The 23,476-nt window shown below is 40.3% G+C and overlaps 1 protein-coding gene across 3 annotated transcripts in view; it reads right to left on the reverse strand.

Annotated features, from left to right (window-relative positions):
* Positions 1-23,476, reverse strand: part of ash1 (histone-lysine N-methyltransferase ash1) — a 126,269-nt gene that overhangs the window by 93,358 nt on the left and 9,435 nt on the right. For 2 of the 3 annotated variants that reach the window (XM_071594126.1, XM_071594125.1), the window contains exons 3-6: positions 23,265-23,441; positions 22,771-23,094; positions 20,473-20,625; positions 15,297-15,644 (exon numbers count right to left, since the gene is read on the reverse strand). In XM_071594126.1, coding sequence (XP_071450227.1) covers positions 15,297-15,644; positions 20,473-20,625; positions 22,771-23,094; positions 23,265-23,441 — 1,002 coding nt within the window. Of the gene's footprint in view, positions 1-10,764; positions 11,134-15,296; positions 15,645-20,472; positions 20,626-22,770; positions 23,095-23,264; positions 23,442-23,476 lie in introns of those variants that run through there. The other variant, XM_071594127.1, reaches the window with a different exon arrangement.

A 23,476-nucleotide genomic window follows, 5' to 3' on the forward strand; every position in this document is an offset into this window, starting at 1 on the left:
TGTATACTCTTTAATGAGTAAGGCTCTTCGTCGTGGACCAATAATGTCCTTAGAATGTAATCTCCGTCCCGCGTACTTTCATTCACCGACAAAGGTTGGCAAACTGGAAATTTAACCTTCCAAAAGCAGCTTACCACAAGGCAATTCAATAAAAGAAGTCGACATGTAGGCAATTTTGATCCGTATTTGATGAACAGCCTTAGTTATCCACCCAAATTTTGGTTTTACAAGCGTCTTTTATAAGCGAATATTCGTTTCGTACTGAGCCGTACTACCCTGACGAGTGAATTGAAAATATTACTGTTTGGGAGGAAGTAGTTGCAGTTGAGGGTGTCCAGAGTCGCCCTCTGGATTCGAACCCTGATCATTCGGCCATTAAACGAACATTCTACCAACTATTACATCTGTTGTTTCATTAATACTGAGTGGAATTTTTAATAATTTTAAGGAAATTTTTTGGAATAAGAACAAAATATGGATCACATCTTCATCTAGCCTCGTGGATTTTGACGGCTTGTACAATAAAACATTTATATGTTCAATTAAAACAGACTAACGCGTACCAAATCCTTATCCTCTCACACAGTCCATTAGAATCCCGGTACGCCATCCTAACTGCCGATATACCTCTGAATTACCATGTCATTTGTGGTGAATTAGATGCTAAGATAAATAGAAAACATGGAATGGGGAAAGTATTTTGATAGAATATTAAAGCAAACAATGGGCCCATAACAGAAATTATCTAACTGAATTTTAACAGCAAATAGGGGCAAACGGACAGCAATAGTTCTCGGGATTGAGGCTATCGCATGCCTCATTAAACAAATGTCTTCGATTCCAAAACCAAATTTCAAATAATCAAGGAAAAAATTTGATGATCCATAATGTGTTCTATGAGAGAGTCAAATAAGACTTCCGAAATAAGGGATTGATATTAATCTTTAAAACTAAAAAGTAACAGATGATGAAGGTGCAATACATTCCATTCAAGACCCTCTGACATCACATACACGCAACACTACTCTTTTCATTTTTAATCGACTAATAGAGCTTGGGAATCAGCATCGATTTCATTTAAATTCACTCCAATTCGAGAAATTTAGTTTGATAAAACGCTTAATGCATGGTGTCATACCGAACAGCCTCATTTATAGCAAGTTATTCCAAGCACACACACACATTTATTCCAAACTCTGGGGACATTAAATATCGCTGAATATCGAATAACGAGATCCCAAGAAAGCGATTAATAACGAGCGGACTTCCAAAACATACCCCAACTTCAATTCCATGTGTAAACTAACTTAAATTCAAGCCTTCAATTTCGGCAAGCCACCTCGTCCCTATCACACCCATTTCCATAAAACATTGCGATTGCTATGGAGTTGAATACCTATTGCTTGAGAGGAAATAACTAAACACTGCAAAGCTCTTCGGAGACACTACAAATAGAGATATCACAGTCACAAGAAGAGCAAATGGAACTGTTACGACGATGATTAAGAAATAGGGTACTCCAGTCCACTTCAACACCGAGATAATCGTCCAGACCCCTCACTATATCGGTAAATCAGACCAACAAAGTAAAATGAAGACTCTGGCACATTCCAAAGAAACTGCGGGAGATGCCGCAACAGCAACCTTTAACGGAGTCATCCGCTAATGTGCATTTAGAGTTCTGATTTAAATAGTTGACATCAATACACACTATCCGAGACCAATGGAAAAACGCTAACGTACTAAAGAATGTTCCTTGAAAAACATGCTAAAAATACAACCCCCTACACGGACACTTCATATTCACCCAAAATTACAGAATTAACCTCCATAACGCGCTCAAGTGACGATTCGTCGGGGATGCAGCAGATGCTGACGCCAACATAAAGAGCATAATGACTACGGTTATACACCTTTGTTTGGTCAGGCCAAATGCCACGGCAAAATAAAAAGGCCATTTTTAGGGCAGTGCGTATTAAGTTTCTCACAATGGAAATGCTTGGATGTCTATTTCATCCCCATGCGTCAATGTCACCGTCGCGACTGATGAGCGTCTAAGGGAAATGTGGCCCAACTCGTATTGACTGGGTAAACACGCTTTTCCAACAAGCGACGCAAAAGGGAGACATCCCTAGACATATGTGTGTAGTTCGAAACTCACTCCCACGCGAAAGGGGCTATCGACTTTAAAAGGACACCTATCGACTGTGATTCGCCCGCGGCACCTGCAAGGAGGCAGGAGAGAGGATGGTTGGGGAGAGGAGGGATAAAAAGAGGAGGATCGGACCGCACAGACGCACTCACAGACGACCGGGAACCGGGGAGAGTTAAATCATATCGGAGGGGAGGAGTGCACAAAATGGATGCAAAGCTGGGAAGATAACAACAATAGGTGGATTATAAGGCGGGGGAGCACCTTCCGAGTAGGCCAACAGACGGCAATGTGTAATTTACTCCGAAACGACCTCGTGACCTTGACGTATTCTCCCCTCCCCCCCAGTCACTACCAACTCCTCAACGCACACAACCCCCCCCCCCCCCAAACCCTCACTCAGTCTCCCTCTCTCCATTCCTTCCTTCCCCTCCTCCGTACTCCTTCCCATTCCCTCCCAACCCGGAGCTGCCAACTCGCTCTAGCGTGTAAACAATAAAGCCGCTCCTGCGTCAAGCGCTCATTTCGAAACGTCTTCGAGAAGAAACAGAAACTGAATGGAGTCGACCTTAAAGGGGAGCGTCGGTTTAAATGAGTTGGCGTGGGGAAACGTTAACGTTTCAGCACGTTAAAATGCGTGACACTTAGCTAAGGGGCCTGCCATAAACGATGAATACCCGCGGCCCCGCATCCGTGCCTTCAGTCTACCAAGGCGAAAGCGGATTATATCCGAGAACGTCACGCTAAAGATACGAACCGGGGAAATTCTTAACCAATTTCCATCGAACGCCGCTCGCGGAAATACGGCACCGGCAACAATGCGACGGGAAAACACATCTTAAGTGAAATTTAAACTGAATTTAAACTGAATGAAAACGTCAAAATCCACATCCTGGGAAAATCTCGACAGCCGCGGCGTGCCGAAACTCCGAAACTATGAGCAAGAGTCGCGCCTAATGAGACCGCGATCGTTCGCGAGGAAAATTCCGACAAATGAAATTCGGGATGAAAATCCGATAAATGGAATTCGCGAGGAAAATCCGATAAATGGAATTCGCGAGGAAAATTCGACAAATGAAATACACGAGGAAACACGTCCATTAGGCGTACTACCACATAGAGCACTCCCATACAGCAACGGGGAAATTGCATTAGTCGCAGGAGGAGAGTTGAAAAGTGAAAGGATAACGATGTTGTACTTTCGATGAAAATATTACGTGTTTAGCAGGTAGCGTAGAGGCCACAGCTGGCACGATAGATTCCGTTACGCTAATGCATCGTACACTAAAAAGTTAAAACAAAAATGTCGAGAAAAGAGCGGAACGATTATGTTTTTCTGGGAACTGCATATTCTTAAATGAATTGAGTCAAAACAACATATATCGACGAACCAAGGCTGGAGTACGTGCAATATAAGGTATGGTTAGCAGTGAAAACATCCCGTTAAGGACAAAACTTGCACGTAATCCTCGGTGGAAATGGATCGAAAAATTGAGCACTAGTTCAATTTGGACATTGCGTAACGTCGGGTACATAAGAAAAAGTTAAGTAATTCCATTAGATAACTTGATTCATTACGAAATTCTCGGGCGAATGGCAATAGGTTACGAGAACTAAGTCATGATTTTTCCAAATAAAAAACTTCAATCGCTGAATTTTTAGGGACAATAACAATTTGAATGAAAACATTCGAAACAAGGAAATAACTTGAAATGAATAAGAGTTGCGACCACCATCAGCATCACATTTCTCCAGCACGGCACTTAACACAGAGTTGCGCAGTCGTGGACTTAACAATTTCCCTGACCTTTACAGAGTTCTCTGGCTTCATTCTTCCTAGATGATAGTCTTTTCAATCGGGAAACTGAGTGCGGAAGTGGCATTTCTATTATTCAAGCGTAGGCGATTACTACAACAACAATCACGAAAGTGCAATAACCCGGAAGAAATCTGATAAATATACTATAAGTATTCGTAAATACTTTCACCGCCTTTATTCTAACAAACCGATTTGATCCAAGTAAGGCTTTGAAATCATCAAATGAATAGCATTTATGAGGGTTCTCCGAAAGAATTCTCAAAAATTCTTTGAGCTGTAGTTAGACTGGGCTGGCTATATTTTACAGGATAATGCAAACCGCCGCAAGGCCGAGCGTAAGAGGACATTATTCTGTAGTGGGAAAAATGATATTAATTTTCAAGTTTATAGATTAATACTGAGACTGTGAACTAGGCGAAGGAAACACGAATTCTATCATAGATCCGTTTGCGAGCATGGCTCTCTTATTTTGTGATTATTGACCGGCCGGGCAGTTCAGTGTGGGGCTAAGGGTTAAATCCCTGATTTTCCTAGTTTTTAAATGTTGTCGTCCAGTTTTCCTGTTAAAATATATTGACGTGACCCCGAATGCCTTAATGGATTATGAATACGATTTTTGAGGCGATTGAGCAGACAATATCTTTATTATGATTTGTCGACTTCAGTCTCCGAGACAGTGCCAGAACTTGCCGAGAATACCTTCCCCGTGGCAATTTAAGGCTTGATTACCGACCAGCGTGAATTGCGCTCCGAAAGACACGTGCCCCAACGCGGTGGCATGCAACGATCCGTGGCTCACGTTGAGAATCACTGATGAGGAGAGCGAACGAAACGCGGTACGGCAGATTATCCAGCGGTGCGCGGCCGGGGGCATAATTAGATTGAGGGGAGCGACTCCTACACCAATGCTTTCACGAAAAATCACGAAGCTAACTCAAAAGAGAAGTTGGGGACGATTGATGAGAGAAGAGAAGGACGTCTTGGGGTCATCCACGGCCAGAGGAGAGTGAAATGTGCGAAGGAGAGGGGTTTGGGTCGGCGTAGAGGAGAAAGGAGGGAGGGAGAGGGCCAGCCGCAAGTAAGAGAGTCAGGATGCAGAGAGAAAGGAGTTAGATGAAGCCTCCTCTTCCGATCGTTTTCCCACGCCGGGATTCGAAAGAGCGGATGGAAGGGGTGGAGGAAGCTGTCGGGGCAGCATTCCAGAAGAAAATCCCCTCCTCCCCTTCACACCCCTTCCGCAGTACCTTTTATTCCCCCTCCACTCTCAACCCTCGCCCTCCATCTACTTTAGCTCCGCGCGCAGCCCGACGCGCGAATCATAAAATGGGGAAATGCAAGCGACGGACTCCTCCTTTCTCTCATCTCGGGCGAGCAAAACCGAAGAGCACATTCATCCACCTCCCTCCACCCGCTCCAGAGCTACCTACCCACCATCCCTCCCGCTCCAGGGGGGATGGAGGAAGATGACAAAACGCGGGCGCGTTCCGAGCCTCTTTCTTGCCATTTGCCGCGCTGTGACGCTAGCTTCGCGACCAGGTTTGTGCCATCGCCCTCGGCGTGACTGACGTAGGTGGCGCTGGGCTTCTGCCTTTTACCAAGCGCAGCATCGCATTTGATTCCAAAAGATAATCCACTAGGTGTCGATGTAAATTGACGGAATCACTACAACGAATCTCATTGCTTCCTAAACGGCTATGATAGCTTGGGTATTTTTCGTCATTTAAATTAGTACTGCCGCATCTTATGATAATTCGATCATGCATGTGACGAATACTCACTATATCAAGATGATATTGCTCGAAACCCCCGGCCTAAACCTTGACATTCAACGCCCACCTTTAACACCCAATATTACAAGGCTAATACTGACCCGTCCTTTTGATCATTTGGAAAACGTCAGTAATGGATACTAATTATATCGATACAGTCCGTTGGCTTCACCATTACCTTCGGCACCTAAATTTCAGTCCCAACATCGCAAGGCTATGTGTCGCGTTAAAACGACATCGAATGAACAGTATATATGTTAGCCGGCAATATATACGTAAGGCAGCTTCACGAAACCGAAAATTGCCGGCTTTTCCAAAATACCCTACGGTCCCATGATGTCTCAGTTTTTTAGATCTTCCTAAGCATTTTCAGACTGAGTGCCCGCAATGAATTCCATTTTCTACTTGGACATACATGTATGTGTTCCCCTTTCCTCGGGATCTGGAGTAATTTTATCATGCTCCGAGATTCATTTTAATATGCGATGGGGGTATGAGACACTGGCATAACACCCTAAAGGCAAGCTTAAATCAAGGTCAAATAAAGGATTGGAAACCTTTTATGTAACAGGGAGTACCCGTCATTCTCGCGATATTATCTGGGGGCGCACCGAATAGAGAGCGTGCAGGGAAATACTTGTATAGTGTCACGCAACAATTAACTACTTGTGACCGAAAAATCAACTTACGGTGATAAAAGACGCGAAATTGTGGTCTCCATCACTTAACAATGCCTTAACCAGGAATAATCTTGAGTTTAAGGCTTCACACTTTTTTCAACAGCGGGCACATACAAAGGATAGATCGGACAGAATTTGTAACGAGCTCATTAACCAAGCTATACATATAAAAGTAGAAAAAAAACCAATGAAACGTAGCAGAAGTGGCGTACTACACGAGAATACGCGAAGGGTCGATAATGTATCGCGGAATATCACATGTAGACCCTGAGGGATCCGCATTGTTCCCAAAATGTAACACAGTCAAATCTAAGTAATGGGAATAGGTAGACGAGAGTTAAAAAAATAATTATACAATTGTTTCATTTAATAATTATAAAATTAATAATTTAACAATTGATTGGCACGAGTAATCGCTCGATCCTTTTCGTAAATTCCTAATGTTTATACATTCCCGTTGCAAAATCCTCCGAAATTTTCAGTAATCAAATAGCCGCCAGGGATAGGGGCACGGGATAAAAATTGGGAGCTTTCTTTCGAGGGCGGATGAAAACACTTCACCCCCAAAACTTTACGCCGCCGATTTTTTCACATTTACCCACTCATGATAAGGATTAGCCAGATATTTTCGTCAGTTTTTTCGTCAATTTTCTAATACTTAGGCTAATGATATCGATTGAGCGCTGCTCGCTTAGCTTAAAGAGTACAGTCTTCCCATTTCCTTTTCCGTGACCAGCAGCCTTAACTATATGACACATTTGATAACGAACGACCAAGGCAAGGCTGTCGCAGGACTGAGGCAGATAAATAACGGTTGCTGGCAGAATCCAGGTATTAAATCCCTCGGGGGAGGGGAGGACCATCGCACCCCTCCTTGAGACGAGTCAAGTAATTTTTATGACTGCGAAAGTGAACTGGAAAACGTGAGGCTGCCGAGGGAAACGATTTATCTCCTCCCACCGACAACACTCGATCCCATTGAAGAATTAAATAAGCCCAAGGTGAAGTCAAACCTCTATCTAATTGAAAAACACTTTGAGTTGCTCGCGAGAGATTTTTTTAATACTGAACATATCAACTGCTTTATCACTAACTATTCCGTTTTTCCGAGAAGAATAATCAAATAATGAGCCTTCTGAAATCTGAAATATTAACTAAATGTTCGGGCGACAACTGTCTCAATTAAACAATATTAGATAATTACGCTAGAGACTTGAATTTAAAAATTTGGCTAACGATAACGTACCCTGGCTACTCGCAAATTATTTCCATGAAACCTTGAAACAATTTTTCTCCTTCATTCAACCCTTATCCAGGTCTCACATGTGTCCTCTACAAAGCTTAGAAAGTAAGAATTAATAAGACATATTTACAAGTAAAATTGCATCAAATTTGACAGCAGCCATAACTCAGGACTAAAACATAAAAAGACAGTTGGCAATGCTTATCCATGTTTGATGACTGCACTGCCTTCGTAAATATCAAGAAACTAACAATTTCCTGGATGTAACAAACTGCTAGCCAGCTTTCCGCACCTCATATTTTATTCATTAGTAGGTACAAGGAAAAAGTTGCAAAATAAATAAGGGATCTTTGAATGATAGTGACTAACCATACAACAAAGAAATTCTACTTTGCCATCCGATGAGATGCGAGGGCGAAATAAAAATCCAGTCTAATAACCAGTTAATAACAGACTAGTGCGAATCCAATGACCCAAATAGCATAGGAAATTATATAATTCTGAAGAAACTAATGATTCCAACTGATGTCAGGTTAAAAAACGGACAAAATGATCCAAAATGGCACATGGGTTAACAAAGGGAATACTGGAAACCTGAGATGTGGAGTGCGGCAGTAATACAATTACTTCTAAGTCCATATGAGCATTACTATGAGGCCTTCCGAGATTACCTCGGTACATAGAATTTACACGAAAATTTAAAAATCACCAAACAAAGCAGTTATTTTCGGAGAATTTTCCCATGAGATTTCGGCTTTGAACATTTATTCACCTGTATTCTCGCGAACGACTACTCCCACAAACCTAACCTATATCAGGTAGCCAATATGATTCAACAGGAGACTATGATTTAGATTCGATATTGAATCGTGCGAAGAGTGGAGTGCGAAAGATCTCTGACGGATATTCCAGAAGCATTGATACATCGGTCGGCATTCCATCACTCGAATAATGATTTGTTGTCAGCAAGCATTACGGACATCAACCGCGATGTCCACTGGGAAGTTGGGACAGATTTCGATCAAGAGTACATATCGCCGCACGCGATTCGTCCCGAGAGCGCCCGCCTCTCATCCCAGTGCTTACGAGAACAATCAGGGACGTCGACGAGCCAACAAAGACCGCTTTTTCCTGTGCCATCTCTAAGTGTATTACGATATTTTTTCCGCCGGAATCCATGGAGGAAGTAACAGTTTGGCGGCGTAGCGAGTGAAACGAAAGGGGAGTACAGGAGAAAGGGGAGAGGAATAGGGGGAGGGGGTAAAAAAGTCAAAATTCGATGTCTGACGGGGGTGAGGGGGGGGGGAGGATTTGGCTCTGCAATCCAGACCTCGCTCACCCTTTTATCACGACTCGTACGTGAAGCGAAAGGCAGTGGACAAATTCAATCACGTAACGACGGGCACAAAGAGAAGAATTCCTTCCATACTGATACTGAGATAGGTTATACCACATACCTAGCAGTAAACGCTAACAACCCAGTCATAAAAACCGATAAGATGCAAGCGAGGATGAGTATCTAAGGTGATCAATCGAAGTGGGGAAGGGAATAGGAAAATGCCGGTATCGGTGGAAAACTGACCAATTCCATTCACTTCTATACAAACCCTTGAGCCCTAGCTTCAACTTATCCAGCGCAGTCGATTTCCCCAGCGCTCCTGGACCTATCGGTGGGCCTCATACCATTGTTTTAAAATTCAGCCTTTATGATTGATTCTGAATATTATACTTGGCAGCAAAAGTTACTCCGCCTATATGAAAAGTAACGGATTAACGCGGCAAAGGAGTGAATATTGCGGTAGAACCTAAGCACATCCACGCGAGTGAGAAACAACTGGAAGGCAGGTGCCCGACCGAGGGGGGTCAATGTAGTTTCAAAGCTAGTGAAATGGAAAGTTTTGTAAGTCGCGATCGTCCACTGAAATATTTTGTTGCGGGGAGACTACGAATAATAGGAAGGTAAATCTCTTCTGACAGCGAGGCAGCAACTTGCTCGTCACCTATTATTAGACGAGAGCTCTCTCCAAGCTTGCGAAAACTTAACAATGACGCGGAAAACATGAATAAGCCAAAGCATTGGAGCTTGAATGCACAGTAGAAAACATGGCAGCAGGAACATCAGCGTTAAGAGCAACCGGAAAACAATTGCGAGCCGCCATAAGATTGCTAGCAAAATACGCCAACCCGTAATAGTTCATAAATGTTTGAGTCATAAGAATGGGTGTTCCACCATATCCTCAATGTATCAAATAAATAACGGCAATCAATTATAAACAAACGCATATTTAATCCTATCACTTATGCAATTAAAATAAAAATGTCTATGACTGACAGTCAATAAAAAAGGTATTGGTTAAATTACCCTACCCATGAGATTCACATTGCAGCATCAACACTGCAGAAGATCTAGGACTACAGAAGTCCACAAACAACGGTCGCTTCGAAAGTTGCAGATTAACTACTGTTAATGATTTGTTCGATAAATAAAGTTCCCCATGAAATAAGTCAAGAATAGATTTACGCTTGCATCGGAATATAAATTATAATAAAATTAAACAGAAAATGGCATTTTGTAAACTAATTTGCAAGTAAACGTAAAAACTGTAAACAACGTTTGAATGGAACAAAATATTTTAATAATGTCATATTCCCGTTCATAATACACAATTAGTGTGCATGAGAGACGAAATCATGATAATGAAATCACGATTAAAACGCAATTACAAATCTTATGGCAGTCGAGCTAGTGGAAGTTGGGATCTAGACGAGCAGAAACCTGGTGGTATTTAAAAATAGCAGAGCACATTAGTGAGCAATTAGGACAATATTTCGTATGAAATGCAAATTAAGTAAGAAAGAGAAAATCGCACATAAGAACCTAAGATATTTTGGCCCTGATTAACATTTGCATCCGGAATCACAAGCCGGTGATGAAAAAAAATCAAAATACTTGGGCCGCGTAAAGGGTGAGTGTTAAATCAACGTCGCAATATAATACTATGGAATAGACGAAGCCACCCATGGCTCACAAATCCGCGGAGGGTAAGGAGCGCGGTCAACGCGCGCTTTTATTCACCACGGTACCCTTTTTTCATGATTACCTGGTAGCTCTTGAGCAGGTGGCTAACTATTTCCCACACGTCCATAGCAAGGACGCCCTCTCCCGTGTCCAACGCACCCGCGCCTCCGCGCTTCCGGTTCCGAGACGACGAACACCACCGCCCCCCGGCGGAATCTGCTCGCCGCACCATGTGGAGGACGCGGCGAGCAACACGCGGCCTCCACCACGCCCCCGCTCATCCAACGGCGACAACACTACCGGCACTACAGACACTAACACGCACACCAAATCCACCCCACGGTGCACTCACTCACGAGACGCACATCCCGATGGCACACTTGTTCCGCCACGAAGACGCGTAGTATTCCCAAAGAGAGGCGAGCGTCTTACCCAACACCGCCGATCCCGAACGGACGAAAACGGCGCACTGCGCGCGGGCGTCGCCGAAGACTAAAAAAGGCCTTCCTTCCTTCCCCGGCACGCCACCCGCGGGACACAACAACAAACACCACGCGACGACGCGCTCGCTCCGATATGCCGCCGCCCACGTGGACCGCGAAAGCTTCAGAGCGGGCCAGTTGCTTAAAGCTTTACGTTCTCCCTCGCGCGACGAGATATCCCGGGAGGATCGATCGAGGAAAGGGGAAATCACGAAGGCCGCGGAGTTTGGCGCGCTATAGGGAGTCGGCCAATGGGGTGCCAGGATTTGACCCGGGGAGGGGAAGAGGGGGCGGAACGAAGAAAGATACGGGGGAGCGGTAAAGGGGTGCAGAGCAGAGGCGGGCATTACGACTTAAGTCAGTGACTCGACTCTCCGCAACAGTACCATACAAGACTGGCTCATTCCAACATCACAGTCAATCGAGACTGGCTCATACTCAATGCTAACGAGAGGTAAAATACCACCTGAAATGCACGAAACAGTACCTCTCCGAGTCTTCCGTTACGAGGGTGTGAACGTAATATTTGGATTCTTCACCACAATACTAGTTACTAGCATACAAGCATGCGTAAAAAATAAAATCTGCAATCCATTTATTGAACAAGACAAATTTGATTTCGATGCCTTTAATACAAGAAGATGGAATGACTATGAAAGAAAAAATTCCCCATTCCACAGCAATATAGCAATATAAAATTGGGGGCATTTCATGACAGTTTAGACAGTAAACTTGGAAGACATCTGGTGTGAACTAAGTTATTAGATGAAAAACCACCTTCACTGCAATCAGATTCAAATTTATTTTCAGTTAAGGATTAGTTTAAGTGCAAGAGAGGAAGGTTTGAGGCGACCATTGTGGTAATTTCCCCAGAACGTGGTTGGTAAAATTTAGTGTAGTGGGAGTGTAGGATGAAGAAAGGGTAAGTGGCTTACCCACAAAAGAAAATAAGATTCCGGTGAATATTAAAAAAAAGTAGTGAGAGAATAACTTTTCATAAGACATTTTAACCAAAATTCGCACATCTGAAATGACCAATTCGCGCTTTCAACGTCAATTCGATGAAGTAGGACCATGGAAAATGCCTTGTCAGAAGACCATGCTAACTGTCACTAACATAATATACGGTAGGAAAAATCCTAATATGACGAAGTGATTCCAAATTTGATGGCAAAAGCTGGATACATTTCGATTCGAGAGTTAAAAGACAGCGGCAGTAAAACAAGGTGACTTCCGAATTTTTTTCGAAGGGCAAGATATCCGACGAAACTTCGGGGTTGGGGAAATTCTGCTGCTGTCCTCGGCCCGCGGGAAGGACATAAAGGTCCGAAAAGCTGAGCGGGTCTCCCTTTCCAAAGTCGACGGACGCTATCCGGCGAGGACGCGGCGACACCAAGGAGAAGGAAGGCCGGGAGCGAAGGTATGGGGCGAAGGAGAGGGAGATGGAAATAGTATCGTAATGTGCACGTCCTTGAACGACGATGAAATTATACGAGTTATAATGTCGAGATTGGGCTCGCCGACGAAAAACAGCAGACATTATTACGTGAATGCGATGAGAATGAAACAAAAATAAATCTAGATGCAGAGGGCAAGCAGTATGACAAATAGGAAGGAACCTGATTGAAATTTACTTTTTTGCAATGAATAGAAGTTTTCAGTCAAACAAAACAAATAAATCACCCAAAAGATGCAAATAAAAAACCTATAATGAAAGGCAAACCTTCTACCAGTGAAAAAATACGAAAAAGTAAGCTGAAGTCTATAATTTGGTTTAAAAGGCTCTTTAGGCCATTGTGGGTGTTTTCCACTTTTCCTAAATCCATAATAATAAAAGGCATCCATCATATCACGAGCTTTTTTTCTCAGGTGCATTTCAGGGTGACTCACACATTTCTCCACACAAACCTTCAACCAAACGAAATCTCCTACAACTTTTTATAAAAGAATCTTAGCATCATTAACAGAGAGTGTTGATATGAACTCTGATCATAATATTTTTCTTTGAAACATGAAGTAAATGCACTGAATTCATAAATATTCTAATTAAAAAATCTACAATTAAAGAAATGGTAGGAAAAATTATTCCGATTAACCTATCTATGTGTTTATTTTTCTTCTTCCACACTATACCTTTCCATATTTCTAACTCTTTCTCTAAGCTTTGCCCATTAACCATAACTTGCCACAGACTGCATACAATTGCATGACTTAGGAGAAATACATCAAAGAGAGAGAAAATTACTGACTGTATTACTAGTTACTAGTTCATTATAAAAATAGCTGTTTATGGTGACAGCTATTTTTAAAACAGCATTCGATTATAAGAAATTTTAGCCTTTAGGGGAAGCCACCTATGGTGACTATCATGCTTATTATAATGACAAGAAAATTCACAGCACAGCAGCATTTGATTTATAAACTTGGCATGGAATGTCCTGTAATTTCACCAATTAGTTTGTATCATTTTGGCTAGACGATGCTCCGTACCACTCCTAAATGAATGCCTAAACAATAGCCAAAGCAGTGAATGTTCAAGCTATTATCTCAAATGAAAATATTCACGCTGTCTCAATTGAAAAAGATAAGGCACTGATCATTGGGACAAAAAAGGATCAGAGAATCACTGAATGCATTCCCAGGGGAACCACAGTCAATGTCAAGTCCTTCACTACAATGGCACAGTTACTTTAAAAAAATTAATGCATGACATATCTATTTTAAATAAGAAACTGAAATCTTTGAATAGACCTTTTAGGAAGTATCCACCAATGAGAATAATCCAGGGAACAACTAATTATGACTAAAAGATATTTAAAGCGCATTTAAAGAACCGCTGTTGATAAGTTGGATTTCAGCCAATATTAATTTTGCAAAGGAACAAAAACTATCCCAAACATTTCATTTCTTTTATCATAACCACAACTTTCACATAAATTTTACACATCTCCCCTATGAGTAAGAGTTTCATTTTTAATAAGCTAAATTCTCAACAAGCTTCTTTTTTCTGGATTCTCTGAGAGAGGTGCTTAACACATTGTCATAGAAATAACACATGCATAATAAAAAGCCAGACTTAATAACACATATGAGAAAATAATTTATTATAAATACTTACCATGGGCTGTGTCTAACACAGAGAAAACACCATTAAAATGTTGAATGTACATGGTTTTTCAATGTATTTTGTGGCAAGTAACATTTAGAAAAATAAATCAAGCAGTCCCAGGAAAAATTAGAATAAAAATGAGTATTTCAAAATTTACAACCAAATGATTTCAAACCCTGGCAGATTAATGGATTACTCAAAAATATATTACGATGACTTTTTGGTGAAAAATAACAGGTCTAAGATGGCAACGGGAACTTTAAAACTAATTTGCAAATAACTAATTTTAAACATTATTTATTACAAAAATGGGACAATACAGCCTGAGGGAGATTCAGCAGTCAAAGTAATGATGATTATCATGCTGACGCACATTAATAATTTTGCAAATGTTTATGCGATTTGGTACTTACAATAAAGTGCTTAAATGATGAACATAAGATGCAAATTTGAGCTGACAAATGCTAATACATCATGGATGGAAAACTAAAAATGAGTTTCGGAACACGGGAGTAACTACACATACTTATTTATTATGAAAACCATACAATATAATAATAAAGTGTAAACATTTCAATGCTTCAACAAACCTGAGTTCCATCACAACCGTGTAGCAGTAATAATCCTAATAACAGTTATGTCCTTAGATAAACTTTTTTCTTATCAAAAAATAGTAAGTAGGTTTGGAAAAAAATTACTCACAGGTGGATAAGACTACTTTTGGGTTTAACTCATGAATAGTCAATCACCAGGTAGGGTAAGTTAACTGCAATAATTACTTAGGCCTAGGACATGTCAAAAACCCTAGTACTATCCTACAAGAGCTGGCAAGCAAATGTATTACATATAAAGGTTAGCAAGTACCTGTTGCATAATTTTGTCAAAGAAAAAAGGCACAATAAAAACATGTTTCTGATAGGAAATTTTGCCAAATTATCCTGTATAATGTTATCATCAACACATTACTGGCTTTAGTCAACCGGGATGTAAAACAAAGATGGAATTGAAGAATATTTCTCTTACCTTTGCAGCAACTTCCTTTTTCTTTTCTACTGGTTCTTCTTTCTTCCGAGTTCTCAAACGACTGCTTTTATCCTCCACTACCCTCTCAACCAACACCTTTCTCTTGACTGGTTCTTGCCTCTTCACCACTGAGGCCACTGGCTTTTCAGGAAGTGCTTTTGGTGTTTTGCTTACAGGAACTGCCTCTTTCTTCAGAAGGGGCTCCACCCGCTCCTTCTCCACTACTTTCACTGGTCTTGTTTCCTTTGGTGATTTCTCAGAGGAGTCTGGACTTTTGACTACTGTATCAGCTGCCTTAATTTCTGTCTTGCTAATTTTCAAAGCAGCAATTTTCAACTTGAGGCCTCCCTATAAACACAAGTAAAAGTATTCAAAATTAATGTAGAGGCATAGTATTGCATTAGGAAAAACCCTCCCTCACATTAACAAATGAAGTCAAAACACAAATCTGTAACAAACTGTCATATACAGGGTCCGTACAATAAGTATCGGGACTGGCTCCAAAAATCAAAATTTATTGCAGTCATCATCGCAATTACTTAATAATCTTCAAAACAAATTCCTCCTGCATCGATACAATTACTTCGGCACGTCTGCCACTTGTCAGAAGCCCGCTGGAAGTCGGTTTCCAGAATACTGTTGAGAGCCTTGTCGTTGCCGCTTGAACCGCCTCGATGGAGTTGAACTGATATCCTTTTAGCTCCTTTTGTGCTATCCTTTGAGATGATAACGCTGTCGAGAAAATCTTCATCTTCCTGGACACAGTCCAAAATTGCTAGCGAAATTTCCACCCGCGACAGTTTTTGTTCCTCGCTCAAGACTTTCAGCACCAGCTTCCTGCACACTTTCCTCATCCCAAGATCCTCTGTTAAAATGGTGTGGATGGTTCCAACTGAAAGGCCAGTCTCCTCACTGATAAGAGCAATGATTAAACGCCTGTCAGAGTCGAAAACCTTTTTCACTTTGGTCACCTGAGCATTGGTTTGAGCAGTCGTTGGGCGTCCGACGCAGTCCCCGTCTTCGACGAGCTCCCAGCCTTCCTTAAACATTTTGTGCCATTCAAAATCTCTTGTGTGGCTTGAGGCATCATCCCCATAAGTTTTTTTAATGAGTTCAAGAGTCTCTGACGTGGATTTCCCAAGTTTAACCCAAAACTTCAAAGCGTAGCGTTGCTCGACCATGTACTCCATGCTCGTGCGATGGGACCAAAAACAATCACACAACACAAATATCCACCACCTGTCCCAACGCATGCCCCGAGGCGACTGAACTTAAGTGCACCTGAGAGGTGGGGGACTCCTCTACCGAGCCAAGCAGTTGGACTCCCATCCAACGCTCTGTTTAGGCTACAGCAAACCAGTCACAATACTTGTTGTACAGACCCTGTATATGTGATATGCAAAATTAGCTCTCATGTGTTCCTCAAATGCCAGTGGGAAGAACTATCTTACATTAGCCAGCAAAAGATATTTTTTCCTCAAAAATGAAAAATGTCCATATCAAATCCCTGTTGGATTCAGAACTCCAGACCCCTTCCTTTCTTGGTAATTATTGCTACTCTTCTGGGCTTCTTTTCCAACATCACGAAACTCTGATGTCATAAAACATTAAAACACTGTCTTAGTTGCCATGCTAAACACCAACCATTTAAAAAATAAGCTATGGTATTAGACAGCTGTTCTGAGATATTCAACATGAAGGAGCATTTATGCACAAAAACCAACATCCTTGAATTATTCTTATACTTTTGATGAAATTTAACACTGGCCCCCAATCATTTATTGAAGTCATATGCCTTTGAAGAGCAAACCAATTCAAACGCAACTAAAACTGCAAATCATTAGATATGAATTTGCACTATTAATGACACTAAATGGCATTGATTATGTAAACTTGACAACCCAAACCTATTTCCTTCCTTTTTTACCAAATACATCAAATAAATATTAAGAAAATTGCCAAAAATAAAAACGTCATATCAGATGAAAATGTGACTTTTAACAATTTTAGATTATTTTTTTTAGAATTCTTCTAAAGGCATTCACTCCCTTTTGACACCACCATGAAGAGGTGGTTTCAAAATGGAGTGAACGAGTGAGTTTGAGCTGAGCATCACAACATGATATGCACATGCAATCATGGAGCAAAGAGAATAAGAGAATTTATTATACATTGCTACAATGCATATTTCTTCAAGCATTTACCCTTCTCCCTTACTCTCTGACAGTACGAGCAGCCAAAACAGCATGTCTTTCTATTTTGAATTACCTAAACATGAAGTTTTAAATTATATTCTAAGGGAAAAGCATCAAGATTCCTAATTTTATTAATTAATTAGTACTTCGGAGAATTGTATATTCAACAGCACAGATGTTTCTTCCATGAACATATAATATCTAGAGAGGTATACTTGTTTATAGGATACTATTTGCGCCTATACATCTGAAGGTACACATGTGCAATTAATGAGAGTTAGTTGGCTGTATCTAGGAGCCCCTTGATAAAAATGTGTCACCTGTTGAAGTGCCAGTTTTAATGCTAAAAATCCACAATTCAATGTCTCCTTCCAAAGATCCCTCAATTAATTTTCTGGCATTACCATATGGTTCTCTACTAAATTTTTTAAGCAGCATGATGCAAGCAATATTGCATATGTTTCTTATTTATTTTTTCATGTATGCTGCTTTGTTCAACCATCACCAGGTATTACATAGTATAATTAATCCCTGTGCTGCTGATAATGTAAGCTGAGGTCAGTCAGCTGATATGTTATTGATAGTGTGACTGGCACTAGAATGCCTGCAAAGTTGCTTCCAAGAGAAGAGATATAGAGTTAATATTTTACTGCAATTTTCCACTTCAGTTTTTATTCCTGTTGCATGTCCAGCAATACAAATTTTTTTACAATGAAAATATCCACAGTCCAAAGAGGTTTCAAATTGTAGTCAGACCAGTTAAGTACCAACTATATAGCATGACTACATTACAAGGTAACATGAAAAGTTCTCAGACTGACAATGAAATACTGAGATTTTTACTTTTCACTTCTCACCAATTTCATTTTCCACATAATCTCCCTTGACTTCAACACACTCAGTTCGGCATTTCTCCAACACCAGTATTCCTTCCCGTGAGTCTGGAAGGATGTGAAAACCTTCATATAAGACCCTCTTAACTTCTTCATTGGACACGAAGAGCTTCCCAGAAACAAAATTTCTTCAAGTTAGGAAACAGATGAAATCCTGAGGGTGCTAAATCAGGAGAATAGGGTGGATGTCCAAGCAAATCGTACCCCAAATCCCATAGTTTTTCCATTGCCAACGCACCTTTGAAAGCAGATGCGTTGTCCAGGTGAAAGATGATGTTTTCCTTCTTCAAGCCAAGCCTCTTCTCGCAGATTTAGCATCCAGCTGGTCAAAAAGGTTGGAGTAAGATTTGAATGTAATTCTTATGCCTTTTTCAAGGTAATCAAATTAACAGGATCCCTTTCGCATCCCAAAACACACTGGCCATAACCTTTCTGACAGATGCAATCAACTACTTTTTCTTTGTTGGTGCACCACCGGCTTCCACCAACTGCTTTGACTGCTCTTTTGTTTCTGGCATATAGTGGTGGATCCATTGCCTATCCATGGTGACAAATTGCTGCACAAAATCAGTCGGTTCCCTCTTCAATCAGTTCAAAATTGCTTCGAAAATTGTTTGCACATTTGCTTTTGATTGGCATTCAGCGAATGCGGCACCCACCTTATGCAGAGGTTTTGAACCCCTAAATTTTTGTGCAAGATGTTTTACACCATTTCTTCTAATATCCCCATGGCCTTAGTTATCTCACTCGCCTATTGTCCAGCACGATATCTTGCACCTTTTTGATGGTTACCAGCAGGGTAGCAGTTTTTGTTCATCCTTCATGAGGGATATCTTCAAGGGATGTGCGAGCACGTTTAAATTCAGCTGCCCTTTTTAATGGATGACATTGGAGGAACAGAGTCCCTGTACTCTTTTACCAATTTCCTTATGTGTTAATCCATCCAAAACGAAGAATTTTATGCAGACAGGAATCATAAATTTTTGCTGATAGAAATGCCATCTGTGTGTCAAGCTGAGATGTTTTCACCTTACCCTTGTGCATAGGTTTGAGGATTTGGGGAGGAACTGTACACCGAGTAACGTGAAATAACATGGTCCTCGATGTATTAAAAAAGATGAAGATATACATGAGAAATATTGAATAAAAATTTGAAAAGTTCACAGTATGTCTTCAAGGGATGAAGGTGTGATAGATAAAACAGTTAACTCTAGTTAGTTCAGCCACAGCTAATCAGGACTCTTGCTTAATTTGGATGGAGTTCGGCCAGAAAATAAATGCCACTTAGAGCATTAAACAAAGAGAATTTTATTCAGATATTAGAAATGGAGGTTTCTTTTGGTGTCTTGCTTTACACACATCTGACCTAAAAAAGTAAATTACCTATGCCTATTTATATGCTCTTAAGTTGGAATTAAACCTCCACAAAATGGAAAGGAAAATTCAGGTAATTACCTACACTACTGGAAGTTGACAGACAGCAAGAGAACATTATGTTGCAACGCAGAATACCAGGTGTAAAATTCTTAATTATTTTAGCCACAACAACTGAGAGAATATATTTTGACAGCAAATTTAAAATTTAAGTATACCAGAGAACAGAGGCAAACATACATTGTAGTATCATCACAACTAAAAATAAAAGAGGAAAACTGATTCCATTTTTCAAAGGTTCCATATTTATTGATCCCCTTTATTTAAATAAAAACTTGATTGATTAGTTACCAAGACAAATAAAATAATTCGGTATAACACTGGCATAAAGCACTCATTAAATCTATCTTTTCTCAAAGATATTTATCATTAGATTTACCACTGACAATTTATAGAGAAAACCAGTTATATATTTTATTTCATATTCAAAAAGGATCTTCTTACACTTTGAGGTTCTGATGCATTACAGGGAGTTGTTAGAAGTGGTTAGCAATCTATAGTGCATATGATAGGGAAAGATAAGACAGAAGATTGAAAATGTTAAATGGGTTTACGGGTCCAAACGATGCAAAACTTAGATTTCACCTAATCCAGACCATCCCAAGGTTAAATAATATCCAGATTTGTAAGAGGTTACTTCTATTGATGGATTACCTGTTCAAAATTTGTTTCCCGTATGGAGAAAGTCTGGGCATGAGTAGGAGATGGCAAAGTTGAATGATCACTTTGTGAAGAGCAAGAGCTGGGACCGCTACTTCCTGAGTCTGAATCTGAATCACTCCAGCTGCAACTACTGCTCCCAGATGCCTAAGTAATAAAGAAACACATTTTCTAACATTAAAAGATAAAATATGCAAGATTAAAGAAAATATAAAAATAGTCATTAGTAAATGATATAATACAAACCTTAACACAAACTACATTCATGAAACCAAGAACTATTTTCTAGATTATGTAAAAATTAATAAATCTTTCAAATAGTTCACTGGTAAATGCAATTGCTGACAGCAGACATGTGCATAAATTGTAGATCACACATCAAATTTGGGCCTCTACCAATGGCGTTTCATCAATTTTGTATAATAGAGAGCAACCTAAGTCTATATTATAATGGCAAGTTATATCCAGACATTTGACATGTCATAAATAGATTTAGACAGAATATTTATTGGCCACATTCCTATACATGAGGTCTGTCCAATAAATATGCAAACTGAGGCTATAAAAACTCAATTTTGCAAAATTTAGTCTATATCGATTTTGTACCATTCAAATTACTCTCCATTCATTGCTATGCACTTATTCCATCTCCTTTCCTGCCATTTAGAGCACATTGGACGTCCTCGGCAATTCGGCTTTTTAGTTTTCTCGTCATTTCCTGCTTTATTGTGTCCACATCTTCCCAGTGATGTCCCCTCATCAAATTTTTGCATTTTGGGAATAGGAAAAAGTTGTAGAGGGCAAAATTTGGCAAATAAGGAGGATGACCAAGGATGTTGATAGAATTTTTAGCCAGAAACTGGCAAACAATCAATGCTGAATGCCCAGGTGCATTGTCATGGTGAAGGATCCATCCATCGCCTTGAGTCGAATTTGGTCGCAACGACGCACGCCATCTCTCAAAAGCTTGAGAACTGTAAATTAGTAATCAGCATTTACTCTTCATCCTTCAGAAAGAAATTCATGATGAAGAACTCCTTCGACATCAAAGAAAACCAGGAGCAGACTTGGACTTTCGATCAGCTTTTTCTTGATTTTTTTGGTTTGATTTCATCCACTTGGAAACGGATGGTTTCTTCAGCGCATTATCACCGTAAACAGCTGTCAACATTTCAGCAATTTCTGATAACTTTTACCGCACTTCACCAAAAAACTTGACATCGATTCATTGCTCCGTGATTTCATCAATTTCCATTTTCGATAAATAGTAAAAACAAGGACAACAGAAACTAACATAATTAGCACCATACGCACAGCTCGACGATTCGCCAAACACAGATGGCTCATTTGGTCTCAGGCAACTAGCGCTGCTAGTGGGCAGGGCTATAGTCCGCATCATGTCTGCCAGATTGCACCAGTTCAGGTATTTATTATATAGACCTCGTACGACAGAATTAGATTCTATAATTTAATTTCAACAAACAAATTTAAAAGTTTCATTTAAATTTTAAAAGTTTAAAATTAGGGTGGTTCATTAGGTTACAAGATGACTGATTATTCTTTGTTAAATGACAGCTTATTATATTTTAAGGAACAAAATCAAATTTACCTACATCCTTGAATAATCAAACTAATGGGAACACCAGTAAATGCATCAATTTAATAAAGGTAGCATATTATTGTTCAAACTAAGATGCTCATTTGGTAGTTTGAATTGAGAGGAACATGTAAATGACACAGATTAGCGAGGATTAGAAATACCACTCACTAAAATCATAAAACTAATTTTCACAAAAGGAGATTTATTAAAAAAACAAAGATATTTTCCCCATTGACCTTTGATACAAAAAAAATAAAAAATGATACTCGAATATGCTAATATTTTATAATCACTACATTGAATATCTAATTATTTAAATAATTGAAATGCAACAAAACGTTGGTAAACTATGAATTTAAAATTAACATACATTAATACTTGAATATAAATTCTTACATATGAACCATTCAAACCCAATCTTGACACCAAGCTAAATATTTTACCAAGATTTTGCACAAGAAAACAAAATAAAAGAATCTACCCAGTATGAAGCAAGTTTAACAGCCTGAGAGAGGCAGAGATTACAACTTGTTATTTCAACAATAAGTTAAGGGTACAATTCCCAGTAGTATGAGTAGCAAATCTATTCTAGCCTACACAAATTCCAACTTTTCACAGCTATCCAGGTTTGTCTGCTCAGTAGCCCCATTTAGCAACCACACACTTTACCATAGCAAAAAAGTTTAAATTACCTCACTATCACTTCCACTTCCATCGATGCTGTCAGTGTCACTTTCAGATTCAGAGACAGATTCCTCATCTTCATCATCCCCGGCTGCCTCTCCATCCTCTTCTCCTTCCTCTTCCTCCTCCCCTTCTTCCTCCTCCTCTTCCTCCTCGTCATCTTCCTCCTCCTCCTCCTCATCATCCTCCTCATCACAATCACCCTCTCCTTCCCTCTCCTCACGACTGTCCTCACCTCCTTCTCCAGTCTCCCATGTACCACGACTGAGAGAGTTCCATGGAATAGTGGTCAGAGGTGGTTTAGCTGCTGGCATCGTTGTTGCTGGAGAACCCTGTCAATGAAAAACCACAAAATATGAACCATCTCACTACATGAGAGGGAAAGATACACTATTGCCTCCTCTTTCCAGTCAATTTTGACCAATATTTGAGCCAATTTCTGTGATGACAAAGAGTGATTCATTTATCTCAAAACCAAAGATAAATCCATGGATTTGCATACCTTAATGGCTTCCATGTCAACAGTTGATGGAAGATCTTCTGGCTCGGAGTCCTCCGCTGGTCTGTGGATGACAGCACTCCAAGCCGGAAGGGCTGAGCTGGTGAGGAGAGGCAGAGGTGAGGTGGGAGATGTTGCCTGACTGCTCCCTCTACCCCCTCCTTCTTCTGATGATGAATACTAATCAAAAATAACCACAAGAAAACAATGAATAA

The sequence above is a fragment of the Hetaerina americana genome, unplaced genomic scaffold, assembly GCF_022747635.1.
Source record: "Hetaerina americana unplaced genomic scaffold, ioHetAmer1.1.p SCAF_6, whole genome shotgun sequence".
Lineage (NCBI taxonomy): Eukaryota > Metazoa > Arthropoda > Insecta > Odonata > Calopterygidae > Hetaerina > Hetaerina americana.